The 19,734-nt window shown below is 33.3% G+C and overlaps 5 protein-coding genes across 12 annotated transcripts; 1 reads left to right on the forward strand and 4 right to left on the reverse strand.

Moving 5' to 3' along the window:
- Positions 1-34: 34 nt before the first annotated feature.
- On the reverse strand, positions 35-3,444 carry Abo (de-etiolated protein 1 abo). The gene is made up of 8 exons (XM_083108807.1): positions 2,526-3,444; positions 2,267-2,404; positions 2,041-2,185; positions 1,715-1,823; positions 1,386-1,578; positions 1,009-1,292; positions 709-915; positions 35-607 (listed from the first exon to the last, which is right to left on the reverse strand). Exons 1-8 carry the CDS (start codon positions 2,934-2,936, stop codon positions 424-426), a joined length of 1,671 nt encoding a protein of 556 aa, XP_082964933.1. The 5' UTR covers positions 2,937-3,444; the 3' UTR covers positions 35-423.
- Zmynd10 (zinc finger MYND-type containing 10) lies at positions 2,682-6,703 on the forward strand. 3 transcript variants are annotated; one of them, XM_083108810.1, is made up of 9 exons: positions 2,682-3,287; positions 3,731-3,890; positions 3,968-4,076; positions 4,245-4,537; positions 4,663-4,868; positions 4,976-5,145; positions 5,224-5,358; positions 5,468-5,700; positions 5,775-6,703. In XM_083108810.1, the coding sequence occupies exons 2-9, from the start codon at positions 3,793-3,795 to the stop codon at positions 5,827-5,829; spliced, it is 1,299 nt and encodes a 432-aa protein (XP_082964936.1). In that variant the 5' UTR covers positions 2,682-3,287; positions 3,731-3,792; the 3' UTR covers positions 5,830-6,703. The 3 variants fall into 3 exon arrangements, with proteins under 3 accessions (XP_082964936.1, XP_082964934.1, XP_082964935.1); XM_083108808.1 differs by having other exon boundaries at positions 2,686-3,287; positions 5,218-5,358; positions 5,775-6,702; XM_083108809.1 differs by lacking the exon at positions 2,682-3,287 and having other exon boundaries at positions 3,669-3,890; positions 5,218-5,358; positions 5,775-6,702.
- Rps12 (ribosomal protein S12) lies at positions 6,108-7,930 on the reverse strand. Its single transcript, XM_083108831.1, has 5 exons — positions 7,840-7,930; positions 7,669-7,704; positions 6,876-7,010; positions 6,470-6,674; positions 6,108-6,215 (listed from the first exon to the last, which is right to left on the reverse strand). Exons 2-5 carry the CDS (start codon positions 7,683-7,685, stop codon positions 6,147-6,149), a joined length of 426 nt encoding a protein of 141 aa, XP_082964957.1. The 5' UTR covers positions 7,686-7,704; positions 7,840-7,930; the 3' UTR covers positions 6,108-6,146.
- Positions 7,870-17,017, reverse strand: LOC145977110 (Friend leukemia integration 1 transcription factor). Of its 6 annotated transcripts, none has more exons than XM_083108820.1 (7): positions 16,512-17,017; positions 15,579-16,349; positions 15,104-15,500; positions 14,748-14,999; positions 10,008-10,272; positions 9,371-9,789; positions 7,870-7,958 (listed from the first exon to the last, which is right to left on the reverse strand). In XM_083108820.1, the coding sequence occupies exons 3-6, from the start codon at positions 15,399-15,401 to the stop codon at positions 9,390-9,392; spliced, it is 1,215 nt and encodes a 404-aa protein (XP_082964946.1). In that variant the 5' UTR covers positions 15,402-15,500; positions 15,579-16,349; positions 16,512-17,017; the 3' UTR covers positions 7,870-7,958; positions 9,371-9,389. The 6 variants fall into 6 exon arrangements, with proteins under 6 accessions (XP_082964946.1, XP_082964949.1, XP_082964945.1 ...); XM_083108823.1 differs by lacking the exon at positions 7,870-7,958 and having other exon boundaries at positions 8,438-9,789; positions 15,579-15,742; positions 16,098-16,349; XM_083108819.1 differs by lacking the exon at positions 7,870-7,958 and having other exon boundaries at positions 8,438-9,789; positions 15,579-15,742; positions 15,811-16,349.
- Positions 17,018-17,168: 151 nt separating this feature from the next.
- On the reverse strand, positions 17,169-18,935 carry Emc7 (ER membrane protein complex subunit 7). Its single transcript, XM_083108824.1, has 4 exons — positions 18,661-18,935; positions 18,313-18,571; positions 18,153-18,227; positions 17,169-17,964 (listed from the first exon to the last, which is right to left on the reverse strand). Exons 1-4 carry the CDS (start codon positions 18,867-18,869, stop codon positions 17,836-17,838), a joined length of 672 nt encoding a protein of 223 aa, XP_082964950.1. The 5' UTR covers positions 18,870-18,935; the 3' UTR covers positions 17,169-17,835.
- Between the last annotated feature and the right edge of the window lie 799 nt (positions 18,936-19,734).

Consider the following 19,734-nt stretch of genomic DNA (forward strand, 5'->3'; position numbering starts at 1 on the left):
AAAAAAAAATATATATATATATAATATATATTTATTAAAATATATGTTTATTTAATATTATACATAATATACAAAATAATATGATAAAATTATATATATATATTATATAAAATAATATAATAAATTATTATATTTTCTTTTTCTACGCGACGGTGCCCTCTTTGCTACCATTACTAGACCGGCATAGACGATACTGCTTTTCGCGGCGCTCGGTCGCTAGCATGTACTTGGAGTGGGGAAAACGGTACCAAGATCCGAACTCTGATAATCACATGGTTGTGATAATATTTTTATTTGAAATATATGATCTGTTTTGTACTTTAGCAACAGCAATCTCTTTTCTTCTCTTTCTTTTCATATTTTGAGTGAAAAATCTCATTGACATTACATCTAAATGTACACAAGTCAAAGAAAAGAAATGCTTCAAATATGCCTGACATGAAAACTGACGATATAATCTGCATTAGAACGTTGGACTGAAATTGCGAACGGATCTGTCGGATGGAACGTGAATGCGACCAATCGTCTTGCAGCCGTTGGTGTTGTACGTCCCAACATACCGGCATACATTCTAAATTTTAAAAGACCCGAATCGCGGGCATAGAAGCTATAAAAAAGAAAGAACAAATCACAGCACAATCAGATAATTTTATCAATAATTTTCTATCGCGGAAATATTAAAAATGAGTCGTAAAAAAATGTTTGTACCGTATTGGATGTTCTCCGCATGCTTTAGGGCGTTCCATCATAGACACCCATTTATCATCATAGCAAAATAATGACAAATCGAGATACGGAGAACTGGAGTAAGACTGAGCGCATATCGGCAATTGAGCGAGTAGCCTTTTCGTGGCTTCGGTAATACCACCGTATCTAGCGCTTATTATCGTTTGTTTGAACCTTTGCTGTAACAATCTAAAAAGAGAAAACATAGTTAAATAATTTTAAACAATACATGTACGCACGTATATATACATTGATTTATAAGATATCCAAAGGATGTTGTACCTGGCATATATATTATTAGATGGCGAACACATATATTGGCAATCCGTGCTCATCCTGGCATTTCTGAAAAAATCACTAAAATTTTCAAATAGAGTTAATAGTTGAGTCGATGCATTGTCATATGCCGCCAAAATCTTTGCCGTAACCATGTCGTAAACTACCAATAGCGCAGGCTGTGCATTTGGTTCGTTTGCTTGCAGAGTCGCTACTTCTTCGCTCGCATATCTCACCAAGATATGATTTGTATCCAACAATTGCATTTTCCACATACGTAGTGCATTTAGCTAGAATATTTTATTCAATTAATTACTTGATAATTACTGATTAACGATAAACTTTTAAAATAATATAAAAACATTTTTTTGTGAATACAATACCTGGTCAAAATATTGATAAAATCTTCTCAATTCATATGGATCTTTTGTCTCATTGCTGATATATTTTGCTCGTTTGTATAAATATACTAATAACCTATGTTTAAGACTATTTATCGCAATGTCTTTAAATGGTCTACAATTGATTCCAGGAAAAGCGCTTGTAACTAAATATGCATCATCTTCCATACAAAACCTTAAAACAAATCATTTATATTATCAGAACATCATCTATTTATATATGTTATCATATTTTACATTATAAATTATTTATAATTTAAAGTATTTATAATATAAATTATAATTTTGGCTAATATATTTATACTTAATACCTTCCTATCGTCCTGACATTTATAAACATGCCATCCAGAATTTGAAAGATATGTATAGTTTGATGTTGCACCGATAAGACTGCTAATATATCTTTGTATAAATAAAGACCTATGTATAGAAAAAAAAAAAGATTTATTCTCAGAGTTTAACATAATTTTAATCACTTAAATGACATTTGGTAAAACATCTTTAACTTATATAAAAAAGCAGTAAATATTAAGAATATTATCACGACAAGAAAACTTTGATTTTCTTTACATTCTTTTAGTAAAATAAACATGTAATTAATCACAAAAATCTGTCGAAATATCGATTGATACAATACCTTGATTATGCGACAAATAAATTTTGTCAACTTGAAAATGTCTAGTGTCGCATAACTTTCCACCACGTAAATCGACAAGGTGCAGGCTATAATCTTCAAGCGGAGACCGAGGATTCGGAGTCAACGCCTCGTTATTGGAGTAAATCTTGAAGGAATAAAATTTGTATTAAATTTAAAAAAAAAAAAAAGTCATTGCAAAGTAAAAACTATTGCTCGTTATGATTACCTGATAAAAATGTGGTCTCAATTCATCAGGGATATGAGCAGCTGAACCCACAATCACATACCGCGCGTCGTCTGTGAAAAGACTGCATTCTCTGTTCAATTGTTGGTTGCTTTGTACTACATTTATAATCCATTTTACCTACAAATATGCTTATGCTGGTACACCAATTTCAGCGGTTCTTTCTTTTTTTTTTTTCTTAATCTTTATAATCTGCAAATACAGACGTATACACCAAGGTGGATTAGTACAGCGTAAGTACCTTGAAGAATCGTGTGAAGATATTATTTCGTATGTGAAAGCTACAGTCGTCGTTCTTGTTGCCGATATATTCGCCTTCACAATCGGCCAACAAGTCCGCGGCCGCCGAGGCCCCGCAATATTGGTATACCTCGATAGACATTTGATCGGCGCTAAACGCCACTAAGTACTTCCCGTCCGGGCTGAACTTACGAAGGAAACACGGCGGTTTCTCCACGTTCATCACGGTAAAGTTGGGAAAGACATTTTGATAGAACTGCCTCGCGCTATGTACATGCGTGCCTGGGAAAGGGCAGCCTATCGTCTCCCTCTGTCTCAGACGAATGACCACGTTCTGCGGGCCGATCTTACGAGGTTTGATGGGACAGGGATCCGTTACCAAGCTAACCCTGCTTTCCCTCACCTTCGCCATCCCGCTATAAATTTGTCGGGCGATTTGAACGCACAAGGACGGCACCCATCGTGTCAAATTGTGCTATTGCCACGCTACTTTTGTGCGAGGCATATCGCCTTAATTAAAACAGGCGAGTGTTATCTAATCGCAACGTCTTCGCCAGTCTTCGCCATAAATCTTACTCTTTACTCTTTATATAAAAATCTTATTTTATTTGGTTTCTTCTCCTCTGCTGGCAAAATCCTTCCAATTCTAATAAGTTATACGGCACAATTATACATTTTATTATACCCTATTAAAGTTTGAACACACATAGGTTATGACAGCAATTATGACAGGTCAATGCGCATTCTTTGAAGTCCCTGGTTGGTAAGTTCGAATTTCCATTAGGCAGGTTTGAATCTTCGCTAAATGGGAAGTTTGAATTTCCGCTAACAAGCAGACTTTTTGAATCTTTGTTGCAAATGGATTCCATGCGAGTCTCTTTACTCTAAATAAAATTAAAATCTCTGCTAAGCGCGAATTCAAGTTTTAATTCGATAGATTTAAAGATAGAATTCTATATTATAATTGCGAATGATAAACAAAATGATCAATAACACGAGAAGCGAGATAATAAAATTGCAAAAATATGAAATATATATTTCGTATTTATGCAGATTTTTAAATTTAGATTATTTAGAAATCTAGATTAAATTTACATTTTTCATAATCTCTGTATTTATTTAAATACGTGAATAGTGTGCATTTATCGATTAAATATACACGCTTGTCGTCAGGGATACAGAGTATTTTAGATTTATTTTTCACAGTAAATGGCGATCTTAGCGTTATAAACGTTATTCGAAGCAATTCTAAGAGAGTTTTGAAGAGTATGGCAGATCATATGGAATATATAGTACCGCCATGGGAAATCGAAGCTTACGTGCAAAGTTTGAACGTTTCGATCCTGGATGACATCGGCACGAAAAAGTAAACACTTTTATATGTTTCTTATAATTATTTAGTATGTTTAGAAATTGATATAAAGACGCAGAAATATATTTTAGCTGGTTGGATTTCCATAAGAAACTGACATTATTAAACCAGCAAAGTGTACTCGAGATAACAGGATTGCGCGAAGAAAGTGTTATGGAATGGTTTATCTCGTTAAAAAAAGTAAGTTATGACAGGCGATTGTTCTCTCAAGATTCTTAGACATGCAAGTAGAATTAATAATATAATTACACAAGCAACATAAAAACAGTATAAATATATAAATTAGACTTTGACACAATTTTTGTTACCAATATCAATTAATATAAATCATAAATCGCTCCATTTTAGGTTCCTATTCTCATATATGAAGCTATACAAATCGATATTTGGAAACATAAAGCGTTCCCGTTTTTAATTGATCTCAATGACGAGCCACAAAACACGTTTATGATGTTTAGCGTACTTTATCATGAAGTCATCGCAATTTCGTTATTGGAGAATATATTATTTCACTGTGAAAGCGCGGAAACGATAGATGATATGGTGATCGATCTTATCGATTATGCCATCGAGCACATAAGAGTACTTTTCGATGAGAAAACCGTCGAGATCTATGAAAGATTTGAAATCAAAGATCCCAAGTAAAATATAAAAAAAAATATATATATATATATATATTTTTTAAATATATAAACATACATGTAAAACTTTTTATTAAATGTGTATAGAATTCTCTTATTAATATCACATATTTTTTTATCGGCAGCTCTTGTCTTGAAGAAATATTGGAGAAACTGAAGGTATTTGAATTTGACATTGGAATGCGATGTATCTCCATTCTTTACTATCTAATAGAATTTTTGGACGGCTTACCTCTTTGTGCTGTTTCGCGTATGCTAGCCACACACGATATCCCTTACTTATTTGTGCAATTAATAGAAACTCAACCGTGGAAGAAGCAAGATGAGGATGGTAATATCTTTTTTGTTTCTGTGAAAGATTACGTGAGACAACGTGTTAATAAGAACAATAAAAATATTTGAAATGTTATTAAAATATTAACATTAATCTTTATACAGGTGAAACACTAATGTATGATGCCAGCTGGAAAAAAGTTAAGGCAAATGAAGTGGGAAAAATTAACAAGAGAGAAGGTCAAGTATGGTTTGGTCTAAGAGAATTACTTCTCAATCCAAAATGCTCTCCATATTATGACATTACAGAGCATAGGTTGTCTCAGTTATCCAAGGTATTAATTTTATCGGTTTATCACCAATCGATGCATATAATACAATTTTAAATAGAACTCTTTACACTTCAGTTACAGAAATATTTACATGAAGATTTACTAGATCAAATCGCTCCTTTAATAGAGCTTAAGAGATGGTTATCTTATTTAAATATAACAGCAATGCCATCTTCTAATGCAAGTTGCGCAGTTCACGTTGAAGTAATACCACAGGTATAACATCATTCTCTCCTGTCTTTATCTCTTATTATTTTTTTGTTTCTATTAACAATTAATAAAATAATATATCACACAAAAAATTATAAATGTACAAAATATATAGATAAAATCGTCGATTTTGGAAAAATATCATAAAAAATGGAAAAAGTTGGCTAGACATCAGTCTAAATATCTATTTACAACAGATAAAAACTATATTAAAGATGCTGCGCAAATTTTAAGTGATGGCTATGATTTGGAAAAATTAGACCGCATAGAGTTGAAAAGATGTTCATTATGTCAAGAAGTGTCTAAAAAACGATGCTCTAAATGTAAAGAAGTCTGGTATTGCAGTAGGTATGTAGAGGAAATGCTCTGATATGTTTCCTAAAACATGCATTTAAAAATGACAACCTTAATTCTTTTTGCAGACAATGTCAAATAAAAGATTGGGAAGAACATAAGAAGATTTGTAAGAAAAGCTAAATAATAATGATTGGATCATTGATAGATTAAGAATGTATTCATCAATATATATACTTGACTATGTATTACTGCTTTTTTTTCAATCTCAGCATCTTATTTTATAGTTGTAAACATTGTAAAGATTGTATTTACTTTTTTTTATGAACTTAATAACTTTTTGCACATTTCAAAACTCATCAAAAATTGTAGCTCTTTTTACTCATGATTATGTGTGCACATATCTTAATAAAATTGTTAAGATTACAAGATATTAAAATTTCGGAAACAAATATATCATATTTGTATTAATTTGTGTCAAATATTTTATTAAAAGATTTTTAATGTACAGCACTTTGTTTCAGGTATTCCATTAGAACATCCTTTGCTGGTGTGTCTTCTCCAAAATCCTGCGAGTAATATTTGTATATTTGATAATGAAGTAACAATATAATATAATTGGAAAAAGTGTGATAAAGATATATCAGTATGGCATAAACACAGCATGGTCTGTTTATTATACGGGTTCTGCTCAGTAGAGGGAGCCAAACATATCATCATATTTTTACAATTTCTCTTTTTAATATGCACTTCTAAGTGTCACGATTATATTACACATTTAATAAAAAAAATAAATAAAATGAAATTTTTAACATTAACTTACCTTTATGACGACACACGAGCAACCAACTACTTTACGAGCTTTCCCTGCACTGTCAATTTTACATAATCCAGCCCATTCTCCTAACTTTTTGTTATTGTCTACCTTTATCAGTGGAATTTGATGCTCATTGCATAACGCTTGAACCAATTTTTTGTACATTGGTTCGTCACAATTATCAGCCAAGATACAAAGCATGGCTTGTCTTCTGCAATATAAAAGATTTACTAATTTACTAATGAATGATATTTAATATTATACAACTATGATATTTAACATTACTTATTGTAATATTGTTTTATTTTATGTATTAACAGAAAGATACATTAAAGTATATTAAACAATTAAACTTGTCTAAAGAAAAAAAAACAGTTTATTAAAATTATATTTTTTGTTTTCAATATCTTACTTGTCTAATGCCTTGGCAGCTTCATGAAGACCATGTACAACACCGTCATGAATGAGGGAGTTTTTCAATACTTCTTGTAGTGCAGTATTAACATCCATACTGCCACCTGCCGCCATCGCAGATGGCACATCATCGCTGTAAAAAAAATAATTTTATTAAGCATAGTAAGTAAGAATACTATTATTTTACTTAATTTATTTGTATATTAAATTAAGTTGATTTATTATCATATGGCTATCATAGACTAAGCACATTCTTTTAATTACAATAACTCTTTCAAAATATAGAATATTTTACGAACAATTTTTATATACTTATAATTTTTAATAGTGAAAATTATTTTAATCATTTTTAATTATTTTTTGCAAAGAATTTTTAACATTAAATATATTAGTGATAAAATTTTGTATAAATCAAACTTAAATTAATGTAAAGTTTATTTCGAAAGAGTAAAGAATCAATTTTATCAATTTCATTTACTAAAATTTAAAGGTAAATTTTAAAGGTAAATTTTTTTTTAATAATGAATATTGAATTTATAATTCATTAAAACTATAAATTTCTTCGAAACTCGTATATACAAATATTTCCATGCAACTTAACCTATACTATCCATCATCAAATATAGGTGCAAAATGTATTTATATTTACTATTTGCTGAATTCTTATATCGAATGCTTCTCACAAGTTTATATATTTCTATATATCCGTAAACTTATTAATTTATTAAAATTAATCGCAACACAATAAAAAATAAATAAGCGGTATTGTGAACATTCTAAAATACACTTACTTTTCCACATCAGACATGTTTTAAGAAGCCGAGGACCTAGAAATAATTTCAGAATATTATTATTTTTACTCCAAAGGTCACATTTTAATGTCTTTTAATGCAAAGTGTATAACGATCTTGTCACAATAAATGGATTTTAATCGCGTTAATATTCAGCGTGGCTACACTTACCTTTGCCAAGGAAGAGAAGAGGAATTTTATGCGTTGAATTTCGAGCATGCGTTGTTCACCGCATCATTTCGATGATGACGCTCTTATCGATCGGTCGATATGTTGGCATAGAAGGACATCTATGAACATATATATATATTGGTTGTAACATGTTATCGACGATTGGTAAAAAAATTTGACATGTATATCGTATGATAAATTATAATGAAACAATGCAAGATTAATTAATATATTTAATATCTTGCCGACAATAGTAATATATTAGCCATTAAAATGCTATTTAAGAATGATGTAAATCATGAGAATTTAATTGATATTAAGAAAAACGCAGTTTTTACTAAGGTTAAAAAATACAATTAAATAATTAATAATTACAGCATGTTAATAAGTGTTCATTTTTAGATTGGTTTATATATACATAATAGTAAATATTAACTCTACATTATATATTATATATTTACTGGATAGAAAGTCGTGTTTACAAAATATACATTTGCGAATATTATACGCTTCTATTAAAGTATTATAATTAATAATTCCAATTAGCCATATATTTGGCAAGTCATGAAACAGTAATAGGATATATTTTATACTTTTGCAACATTTAAAAATTAAAAATATTTTGCACTCGCGTTTATGAAATTATTATTGTGGTTTTCAATATCATTAAAATTGTCATTATGTATAATTCATCCAGGAAAGTCTCAGGATCAAGTGAAAAATATAAATATAAATAATAAATTGTTTGCTATAAATTACTTGATATAAAAAAAGCTATTAAAATCATTTGAACATAGATTGCAATACACTCATACACATATTATTGCCGATTTTGGAAATGAAGAAAACCGAGATTTGCTGTGCATCATTTTAATGTACTTAATTTTTCATTTAAAAGTCACAAACTTTGACAATGTTTCTTTCATTTCAAAAGTCGGCAATGATATATTGCATTGAGAGGGGTAACTGATAAATGCAGTAAGTAGGGAGTGCATGAACTTCGGTTAATTCCGTCAACGTTCGATTATACTCGACATAATTTGACATTACATGACGATTCCATTGACATCATCGATTCTCAACTAGATTTTCACAGAAATGTTTAAAGAATGTTTATTTAGAGAAAATCGCTAATGCCGCTAAATATAAAAATAATATGAAAATATAATAATATTAAATAATATATATAAATTAAAAAATAATATAATAAATATAAAAATAATATGACATTAGTCACAACACAACTTCGCACAATACATATGAGCTGAACTTTGATGTCAATGAATTATTAACCGATCATTATCGGGAATAACCGAATTCAACCGAAGTTCATAGAGTCCCCCTTTATCGCGAATATCAAAGCCCCCCTCGTCTTAATCGATAGCTAATGCTCCGTCTATCTATTCAGATGTCAATGATATATTGCAATCTATGATTAAAGAAAAGAGAGACGGATGAAATAAATGGAATGAGCGCGAATCATCATCCATTGAAATTTACACTAGTAGTCAGTCAAAGTAACTGCACATGCCTAGCGATTGCAGACTATGTTATGTCGGAGGCGAACATCGGTGATACGGCCAACAATAATGTGGTAGCGATGACGGGGGTGGCGGTGGTGGTGGTGGTGGTGGTGGTGGTGGTGGTTGCGGCGGCGGTGGTGCTGGTGGTGGCGGCGGTAGTTGTTGCGTGGACGGCGTTGATCCCGGTAAGGACGAAGATTGTACAGAGTGTTGAGCAGGCGACGGCCCCACTGGATATAAACGATGAGTACGATGAGCTTGGTGATGAGGATGACAGTTGCTGTTTGTCAAACGCGACGATGTTGATGCTTCCAGCGTCATAATGCCGGCTTGTGACTGACAAGCCATCATCAAACCATGAAAATCGAACTTGTAAGCGTAACGTTTACCGTGAACTTTCGTCATTATATTCTTGTCGTAGTAATATCTGCAAAATAATACATTGTTTTCTCTTAACAATGTGTGCTACATGTATAGCATTTCAATATGTTTTAAATTTACAAGTCTACATGAAGGATTTATATGATATATGTGATGAAAGGATAAAAAATCTAGATAAAGAGTGAAGGAGAAGCAAACAATGATTGCGCACACGATTCTCCGTCGTTATGTAAATCGGCGAACGATACTCGCTTATCGAATTACCTTAACGCGCGTGACAGCTTATCGTAATTCATATTCGGCTTGCTCTTGCGCTCGCCCCATCGACGCGCGACTTCGTCCGGATCGGTGAGCTTAAATTCCCCGTTCGAGCCCTCCCACGCGATACAGGACGCGTTGGACGTATCCGAGAGTAGTTCCAGCAGGAATTGCCAGAGCTGGACCTGTCCGCCTCCGACCGCCCCCGAGCTGCCGGCTCCAGCCGTCGATCCAATCAGCGAGCAAGTTCGTTGTAGGAGGCTGAACCTCTCTATGAACAGAAAAACGAAACACGCATGCACCAAGCTCCAAAGTACTCAGTCTCGAGGTCGAGTTGTTGAGAGAAAAAGAGAGAAAAGAGCGATGGTTGTCAGCTTCCTCCAGCACATTTGCCTTCTCATTCTCATTCGACGCATAAATTTTCATTTCTCTTCATCTTTTTCTTTATTACCATTCATCTACAGATATTTTTATTGTTAGTCATTATTTAAAAAAAACCTGTAACGAAATCAATAATTATTTAATTGAGATTGTCAATTCGGACTCGATTACGAAAAGGACAGCGACATAATTATTTTAATAATCTATTATATCGCGTCAGAATAGATATTTTGTATTTGTCCTAATGCATATCACTTTTCTAAAATATATCTGAGGCTCAATTGCAACAAATATGTGTCTGCCTTTATTTATTTAGAAAGAGAGACAAAGATAGACACATATTTAAGTCTCGCTTAAATTCAAAGTAATGTTGATGCAACTTGGCCTAAAATTGCTATACATATATATACGTATACATGTTCGTATTTACATATATATAAATATTTTGAATACCAATATATGCACAAGTGATGAGGAGCGCGCGATAAGTATCTTCTCAACATTTTAATTTCACTCGCGCGTTTAATCTTCCGTGTTTTCCTAAATTTACCGTTGTAAAGAATTGCAGCGGCCGAAGGATGCAATCTGGTGTCCTGCTGAAGATGTAGCGGATGCGTCTGAATTCTCCACATTACGCGCCAAATGTGATGTTTCAGCCTAATCGCCTGTGCCATATAAACGGCGCTTTCGAAAACCGATAAACGATAATTCCATCATCTTCGAGGCATCCAAAAAATCCGTTCCGTTCAATTAATGCGAATTGATTGTCTCGCCGTCTTCAAAACGTTTGTTTGTCGTAATTTTTCACATCTTCCTCTTGAGTTTGAAAAAGAAGAATATGTATAACACCATGATTTTTTTTCATATACTAGCGAAACGATATGGAAATTAATTTCATAGAGGCTTACTGTCGAGCGATCATATACAACACGAATAATTCTTTTACATGAGTCACAGTGTATTCGCCACGACGTCTCGCGAAAAAACGAGATACAGATTAAGGATGATAAATCGACATCCATTTCACTGATTTCGATGACGCAATGATCGCGCGAATAAGCGAGTAAATCGATTGTCGGCGAATCGAGTCGATGAAAGGACGTTGACGCATTCGGAATAAAACTCGCCAGTCAGTGGACAGAAAGCGACTGAGCGACCTTTGCTCCTGGTTATTTCAGCCCTTCGCACCCCTCCCTCCCACTCGTGGTCTCGGCAAGTGAACGGAATACCTTTACATCCCCTCTCTTCTGACATACCGAGCTTAAAGTACTTACCGGTAGCTCTTCCATTTCTTTCGTTCTTTCTTCTGAAATTTACGCAAATATCCTCTCGATATCTCGTGCACGTGCGCAAATAAAAATAGTTGTATATAAATTCGTTTGAATTTTTCTTTCCTTTCCTTCGCGAATAAATGTTTCAAGAGCTCGCTTGAAGAGTAATTGTTTTTTTTAAGTCTCATTTCTGTAAATTTATATATATATATATTTTTTATTATATATAGTTTATCTGATGTTTTTATTATAGATATAAATAAAAATATTAATTATAGATTCCTCATCTCTCTTTTTCTCCTTAATATCGAAATAATAAAATAAAAAAAATAAATTTTGATAAAGAAGCTCGTTATATTGAAAAAACACGTACAAAAATCACCGATTTTATACGAATATGAACGGATTAGCTAATAAAATATAAATCTCTTTTCACTGTGTTGTTATCTATAGTTTAAAAACAAAAATTATTTTATTATCTGTTTTTTTATTGTAAATGAAAAAAAATAGATAATAAAATAATTTTTTTTCCTTAAGAATGTAAATAATTATCAAATATTTTTTTAATATGCATGACGTTTTTCGACATTTACTCTCCATAATCATTCACAATATATTTGTGGCTAAAGAGATACAAGCATCAATTATCTAAATTCTTTAAATAAAAATTTCTTTGTTGATTTCCTTATTGATTCTTTTCATGCTCGTTATCAGCCTATTATTTTTGTGAAAAATAATTTAAATACGTGCACCTTTTTAAGAAAAAACTATTAAAATTATTGCTCAATGTTTATGTGTTATGATAGTATAATATATAATAAATTAATAACAATTTATATCAAATAATAAACTCGCATTGCATAGTATTTAATAATGATATTAATATCTGTACTAATGAGTCAATAATACATATTTATGTTTTCAATTGCTACCTTGATAAATCAAGATAAATTGCATTTAGATTAATTTATAAAAATAGAACAAGATATATGTGTGGAAATGCGTTAAGAAATTCAAGTGTGTTCTATGTGCATATACAGCTAAATAAATATCATGTTAATATCTGTTTCTACGAGAAATTATGACGATAAATAAAAAAATATCAAAGTAAAAGAGTCTGTCTGCTTTTAATATACATCGCTCGTATATTATTCGTACAAAACCCGATAAAATATACGAGAACGAGATATGCGTAAAATTTCATTTTAACATATTAACCGTTATATTAAATGACACACAGAGAGTTCGAAGAACAAGTGCGAACGGATTCACATTCGAAGATACATTGAAATTATATGTAAAGCAAAGTGCGCCCCGTAAATGTCGAACGTGTCGCGAGACGAGATAAATGCAGCGATATATGACGGAGATACACGATGCGTAAAATTATCCCGTATACGTTGAAGATCCCGAGAATGTTTGCCGCTCATCACGAAAACAATATAGTCGCGCCCCGCGGTGAGCTTACCACCCCCAAGCCCGTTAGAGCTTGCCCCCAAAAGGAGGAGGGTAGAAAGAGGGGTAAAAGCGCGGGGTCGCGGCAAGCTCGTAACCCCTCGTGGCACCACCTTTCCGCTACCCTAAACACTCGATGGTTTATTCATGAGGACTCTCTCACCGCGATAACACTGATTCGTTTAATAAACGGCTGCTCCCGGGGTGAGATGGGCCAACGTACATACACCGAGAACGAGAGAGAGAAAGAGAAAGAGAGACAGGAGGAAAGAGAGAGAGAAAGCTGCAACGTTATTCAAACGGACGATATATCTCTGAGGCTTACGCTGCCACGACTCCTGCTACCTCTCACTTTTCGCTTTTCTTCTTTCGCATCCAAAGAGGCGGTGCTCGAAAAATCTGTGCTCCGAAAAAAAGGAGCAAGTAAAAGAGGAGAAGACAAAAGGAAATTTCTTCATTTTCTCGTAGCTTCCTCATTTATGTCATCGCACAGTAGAGATCAATTCTATATCGAAAAATATCGGAATACATTTATCATCATCATCATCATACAGATATTTTTAATATTTTTGATATAAAATATTTTACTCACCGACATGTGTTTTCGTATAAATTGAAGAAGTTTGGCCTAAATTCTTATTAAACTTTCTCTTTTTCTCTCTGCGTTCTTTTTACTTTTTTAATATATCGGGATATTTTCTTTTTCAATCGCTTCAATTTTATATTGAGAAAATGCATGGACGTACTTTTATTTCAAAAAGTTTGCTTTTTCCCTTTGGGTTACGCGACGTGAAGAAAATTTCCGACGAAACTATCCACACGCTCGATGATATCGGTATTTACTTTTCTACTGGACCGCGTTTATCTGTAATAGATCGCAGCCATCGTTAAAGCTCTTAGATAAGCTCGAGTCGGACCAGAATCGGTCCTTGGGGAACGGTTAGCCTTTTCCGGTCACTCTCCATCCAATCCTGACAGGTTCCAAGACCTCTATTAACTTTTCCAAGCTTTACCGTCGATCATTTAGATTTATGCAACGAGCAAACGTAGGCGTGAAAAATTTACTGTCGATAAGAGGAAAATGTGTTACATAGTCTCGGTACTTTATAATGTTTTGAAGACTGATTGAAAAATTAACGATTTATTAATTAATGTGTTATGTATTATTTTGGATTCTAACTCTTAGCTGCAAGTTAAAAATGAAAATTTTACCCAGAGATATTTGCCATAGCTTCTTATCAAATTATGTTGATTTTAATATTTAAAATTTTTTTAAACCAATTTATTAATTTAGATTATATATAATTAATTGAAAAAAACAAACATTTTGAAAAACTCATAAAAACCAATTTATCATATAAAAAAGTAAACTATAAGCTTCTAATGAACAAGATAATTAAGAGTCATTTCATATCAACTCTGAAAAACTTTAGCACCTGATTGTTGAAAAATAGGAGATTTAAGAAATCTAGGAGTTTGGTGTGATATATCCTTCTTCTCTCTCTCTCTCTCTCTCTCTACACATTAATTAATATTTTCATACACTACTTTCTACGTTATACTAACGTAATCGATAATAAGAGACCCAATCTATCAATGCGTATCATCTTGAATTTATTACATATCGAACTCGACTCACCAACACTGTTCTCGTTCTCTTGCAATAAATCGGGAGTGTGTACGCCGGTCGCTTGTAGGTGAAGGTAGCCCAAGTGTCGTGCCAGGATGCGACCCTCCGTCCCACCGCCGATCTTCTGCCAATCTCGCAGGGACAGTTTCAGCAATTCCTTTCCGGTCGGCGGAAGTATCGCAGCAATCGGTCTTAAAGAGAATGTCCGGCTGCACCACGAGATCCACGAGGCTATGTGACTGGAATTCCACTCGGATGGATCTGAAAGACGAATCCGAAATCATCGAGACGTATTTCTCGCTCGATCGTGATACAATGACTTTAAGAACAGCTCGTCATTATTTCAGCGCCGATCAGATATTCACCGGATGGCACCATGATTCGTTCGGACTCCGAGCGATCGGCATTTTCATTGTTGGAGTCATCTTCTTCGTTGCTCTCGGATACGATTACACGTCTTACGACTTCGGTATTATCCGTTTTATGCGCTAAACAAGTTTGTTTGCAACTCAAAGATGCCTTTTTATTATCGTGCTGTTTCGATCTCGATTCCGATTCCAAGTTCGATCTTGAGTCGGATGATTCAGATGACACGGTGTCTTGATTCATTCCTCGATGATAGAACTTGCGCCTTTCTCTCGTAATTTCGTAATTCGTTGCCATTTTGTTTCATCAGGTGTGATCTATCGAAGAGGATAATTCTCACTGTTGATCATCGTCGAGCAAGTTTCATAGGCTGACTCATCGAGCGAGAAGTTGGACCTTCTCGAGCGAAACCACAAAATTTAACAAGATACTTTCGACATTTTCTGCCTGGATTAAACTCAAATTAACACATACCTACACACGTATAAGCATTCGGCAAGTCGAGATCGATTCGTCCTTCTTCGCGTCGTACTTAATTATTCCAAAAATTTCGTAATTTCATGCGATTCTTCTTCCTTTACACTATCCATGCTGCACTTGTATTTTTTCTTTATTTTTGTATACATTCCTTTCTGCAACTTTTTTAATAATACACTTATTATCACGGGTATCTAGACAATTATTCGATCGGCGCGAAATCGATCACCTTCAATTAGTTTTCTCGCTCGCGATATAATTTTATCGCGACGCGCGTAATAATATCGTTTCATCGAAGCGATTCTTCGATCTAGCCATCGTCATCGGTGTAAACGAAACGAAATGACGGGTGATGCCGAGGGTCGGGCCTCGCCAGGCACGAAGGCTCGATTGGCGAAATATGAATTCCCGGAATTAAAAGCCATACGTGGCCCCAGCCACTCTCGATCAAGTTGCTTTCGGCTCCGTGCATCGCCGACCGCTGAATCACGCCCGATTGCTCATCTTTGTTCTTACGTCTTTCTTTTTCTCCTTTTCTTCTCGTCGATTCCCACCGTTACTACATTATTAAGGGGATTAGCGCATTTTCCGCGCGTCCAAACGTTAATTAAAAAAATTGAGTTGATAACGTATCACGTCTTTCTCTCGACGTTCATCTCTATCTTAGATCCTCGCGTTTGACAGACTTCATCTCGCGATACGAGGAAAATATTTCAGTGACAGAGATCGCTTGTTTTTTCGCTTCGAGTGAAAGTGTCTTTGCATTTGCTACAAATAAAGAGGGAATGCATTTTTCTTACCATATGAAAGTACGATAGTTGTTATAAATGATATACTTTGAAATTCGCGTACAAAATTTAGATGATGCAGATGCAAAAAAAAACATGTGTTAGTCATTTGAGAAAGCGGATGTATAATGTACATACATACCTAACGCCAGTTTTTGCGCGATATGACTGTTAATATTCCGAGAATATTTTTCTCGTATTTCTTTGTGACTGATTCAAGTTGTGAAACAGATGCATATCTATTAACGATCGTTTGAGACGTGATATGTAACGACTCGAAGTAATATAAGCGAGCCGAGGAAGACAATTTACGGATAATTCGTTGAGATATTATTTGAAACGAGACAGGTTATAATTGTCCATAAACGTAATAAATAGAAAGACTGTGAACTCTCTATCTCTATCGTGATAGATAAGCGACGCGAGTGTTAGAAAGAGAAAGCGTAGAATTTCTATCTCTTTTCAATTTTTACGTTAGAAGGAAAGCAACTCTCTCTGCAAAGCTTTCTTTCTCTTTTTAAATTTATTTAACGCTTGATCGGAATTTATTATAATCTACACAAGTTTGAAATGTTCTTTCTGAAATTAAAATACACGAGACATCTCGAAAAAAAGAAATGCATTGTTCAATCTTGATTTTTTTTTCAGATATTTTATATCTGCTATATTACTCTTGCACAACTATTATTTTGTACATTTTTTTAATAGAATGTAACATGCAAAATATTAATAATTATTGATATTAACAACATTGCAAGACGACAGTGGAACTGCAGCTTAAATAACTATAAAATTAAAGTGTGGATTGATACATTGTTGTTTATTTATATTATAAATACTCGTCTTATAATTTACAAAATTGTAACAATATGGAAATTGCAATACTTCATATAAGACAGAATTAATGTAACCACAAAAGTGAGAGTGTATGTATGTGTGTGTGTGTGTGTGGGTATGTATGTATGGAGAGTATGTAAGATCAATATATCAGAAAGCATAGTAAAACTGTTGTTACTATGTAAAATATAATAATTATAAGACACGCATATCATTGTGACTGATTATATATCATGTGTCAGTTTTCTCCTACTTATTCTATAAAATTTCTTTTACTATTTTACAAAACTTGGTGCAATATAAGTAATATGCACACAGCAATTATATAATAGATTTAATAGTAAATTTAAGTATTACTGATATCTTATTATTCTTTTGTTTGCATATATGTAAAAGACGCAAAATTATTTTTGCAATCACGTTAAATTACAAGAAGCTAATTATTGACACTTTCAAACTTGTAAGTTAAGGACTTGGTGCATTAACCATCGTAATCTTACACAATATTCAATCATTGAAATATTTTTTTTCCCCAGAAGTGCTCCATTTTTGTTGTTGATATCCTTTTATATTTTAAAGACTAGAGTAAACATATACATACAATCATCTACAGGCAATAAATTAATAAATTATTGCCTTTTCTTAGCAGCTTTTACTGCTTTTGATTTTTGTTTCTCTCCTCCAGAAAGGAAAGATGTTATCACTTCAGACATTTCTGGCATATTATAAATAGTGAGATTATTTAATTGCTCCATCTCCTACAAAATGTATATAATTTGTGACTTTGTTAACAAATAGAATAGTAATTTGTAGATATTTATAGTATATTAATATATTAAACTATTAATATATTAATTTATTTTACTATTAATATATTTAATATATTAATATATTAAACTGTTATCATTACTCATTTCTTCCTATATCTTATGAGATGTGATCTTACCTTTCTAGTTTCAGGATCGTTCATAATTTTTGGCAGGACCATAATCAAGAGAAGTGGCAAAACCATCATTAAAACCTATAAAGAGGAGAAAATGAGGAAAAATTTTCAAAAATAGTAAAATATATGTTTTTTGCATAATGCATGTTGAAAATTTTATTACCATAGGATTGAATAAGAAGTCTGTCATTCGCCATTGCTCTCTAACTTGAAAATATCGAAATGGTGCTAAAGGCCTCATTTTCAACGGATAAGGTACTTGAATCACTTGCGATGTTTGTATCAAGTTTACTTTACGTGCTCGGAATTTTCCTTTAGAATTAATTTCCACCCTGACTGGCTCGTAAACATAATTTGGATTCACCACTTCGACCATGTACGATCCCGATGGAACATTTGAAATTATAAATGTGCCATCCTCCCTAAAATAATAAAACATATTCGATTAATAAGTCATTAACACACGAAAACAAATAAATTTGTTGAAATATACGTGTAATTATAATCATACCTTAAAAAGCCATAATGTTCACCACCGTTTGCCATTACATGCGTCATGAGCTGCCATCCACTGGAAGCAGCGTTGTCCCAGGGAAATACTTTTCCCTCGATTACGTACAGATCTGTAGAAGCGTCCTCTTCATGTTCCGCAATTACGTATTGCCCGCACAAATTAACAAAAATAAAGAATAGGTACAGAATTTTCTTCATAATGATCATTTTAATCGTTATAACCTCAACGCACTCATCCGTATGCTAACGTCACCAACGTTTCTCTGGTTATATCAGTGTTGTCAGGTGGGTCAGGTTTTTCGCGCATGCGCGACAGTAATGGCAGCTAACCAGCGCTGTATCACTGGTACCTGGTATCAGGTATCACATGGAAGATTTGGCGGGCTGAAGGAAAGTTACTGTATTACTGTATTTTATATTATGCGTGTGTGTAAACACATATGTATATATACGCAGATAAAAATGTGTGCCGTTGATTACTCGGAATAATTTTCTAAGAGAACATTTCTTCGGGCGACCAGCGGCACACCTTTTTGTCTGTATTAGATACTTCATTGAGGCCGCGTTCGTTGCGCATGCGCGAAAAACCTGACCCGCCTGACAACACTGGGTTATATACGTTCTACTAGTGTCCCTAGAAAATAGGGGAAACTACTAGAAACAACTAGGTGATCCCTGAAAGCGACACTCCCTCTATGGACATTGAAAACGTGGACATGAACTACAAAGCCAATGTCCATGAATGTTCTCAGAGGGTAATATATATATAATGTGCACAATTTCTGGTTTTGTTCCGTGCTATGTGCACGGAAATGCCGGTAGCACCAGAGTATAACAATCATTATTTTGAAAATAATATATAAATATGATAAATAATAATTTTTATAAAAATAATTTTTATAAATTACTTACCTATATGTGTATGTATGTGTGCCCACAATTGTACGTTGTCCAAATGATTTTAAATATAAAAATAGACTATATGAATATCGGCGTATGTTACCGCCGGCATAGCTCTCAGGTTCATGAGAGTACTGAAACCTCCTCACCTGGCAAATGCCTTCGTTAAATC

The sequence above is a fragment of the Camponotus vicinus genome, unplaced genomic scaffold (assembly GCF_025532165.1).
Source record: "Camponotus vicinus isolate PSW18456_S1 unplaced genomic scaffold, iyCamVici1.0 SCAF_9, whole genome shotgun sequence".
NCBI classification, from domain to species: Eukaryota; Metazoa; Arthropoda; class Insecta; order Hymenoptera; family Formicidae; genus Camponotus; species Camponotus vicinus.

Coding starts and splice junctions, on each gene's coding strand:
- LOC145977110 (XM_083108820.1), bottom strand. CDS start 15,401: ATGGCAACGAATTACGAAATTACGAGAGAAAGGCGCAAGTTCTATCAT. Junction 15,000..15,103: donor ACGAATCATGGTGCCATCCG/GTGAATATCTGA, acceptor TTCGTCTTTCAG/ATCCATCCGAGTGGAATTCC. Junction 9,790..10,007: donor AAGCTGTCACGCGCGTTAAG/GTAATTCGATAA, acceptor ATTATTTTGCAG/ATATTACTACGACAAGAATA.
- Abo (XM_083108807.1), bottom strand. CDS start 2,936: ATGGCGAAGGTGAGGGAAAGCAGGGTTAGCTTGGTAACGGATCCCTGT. Junction 2,405..2,525: donor TCTTCACACGATTCTTCAAG/GTACTTACGCTG, acceptor GCATATTTGTAG/GTAAAATGGATTATAAATGT. Junction 1,579..1,714: donor AATGTCAGGACGATAGGAAG/GTATTAAGTATA, acceptor ATTTGTTTTAAG/GTTTTGTATGGAAGATGATG.
- Zmynd10 (XM_083108808.1), top strand. CDS start 3,793: ATGGCAGATCATATGGAATATATAGTACCGCCATGGGAAATCGAAGCT. Junction 4,077..4,244: donor GGTTTATCTCGTTAAAAAAA/GTAAGTTATGAC, acceptor GCTCCATTTTAG/GTTCCTATTCTCATATATGA. Junction 5,146..5,217: donor GGTTGTCTCAGTTATCCAAG/GTATTAATTTTA, acceptor TTTACACTTCAG/TTACAGAAATATTTACATGA.
- Rps12 (XM_083108831.1), bottom strand. Junction 6,675..6,875: donor GCTGCCAAGGCATTAGACAA/GTAAGATATTGA, acceptor TTTATATTGCAG/AAGACAAGCCATGCTTTGTA. Junction 6,216..6,469: donor GCTCGTGTGTCGTCATAAAG/GTAAGTTAATGT, acceptor TATTACTCGCAG/GATTTTGGAGAAGACACACC.
- Emc7 (XM_083108824.1), bottom strand. CDS start 18,869: ATGATCATTATGAAGAAAATTCTGTACCTATTCTTTATTTTTGTTAAT. Junction 18,572..18,660: donor GAACATTATGGCTTTTTAAG/GTATGATTATAA, acceptor TTATTATTTTAG/GGAGGATGGCACATTTATAA. Junction 18,228..18,312: donor ACTTCTTATTCAATCCTATG/GTAATAAAATTT, acceptor TCCTCTTTATAG/GTTTTAATGATGGTTTTGCC.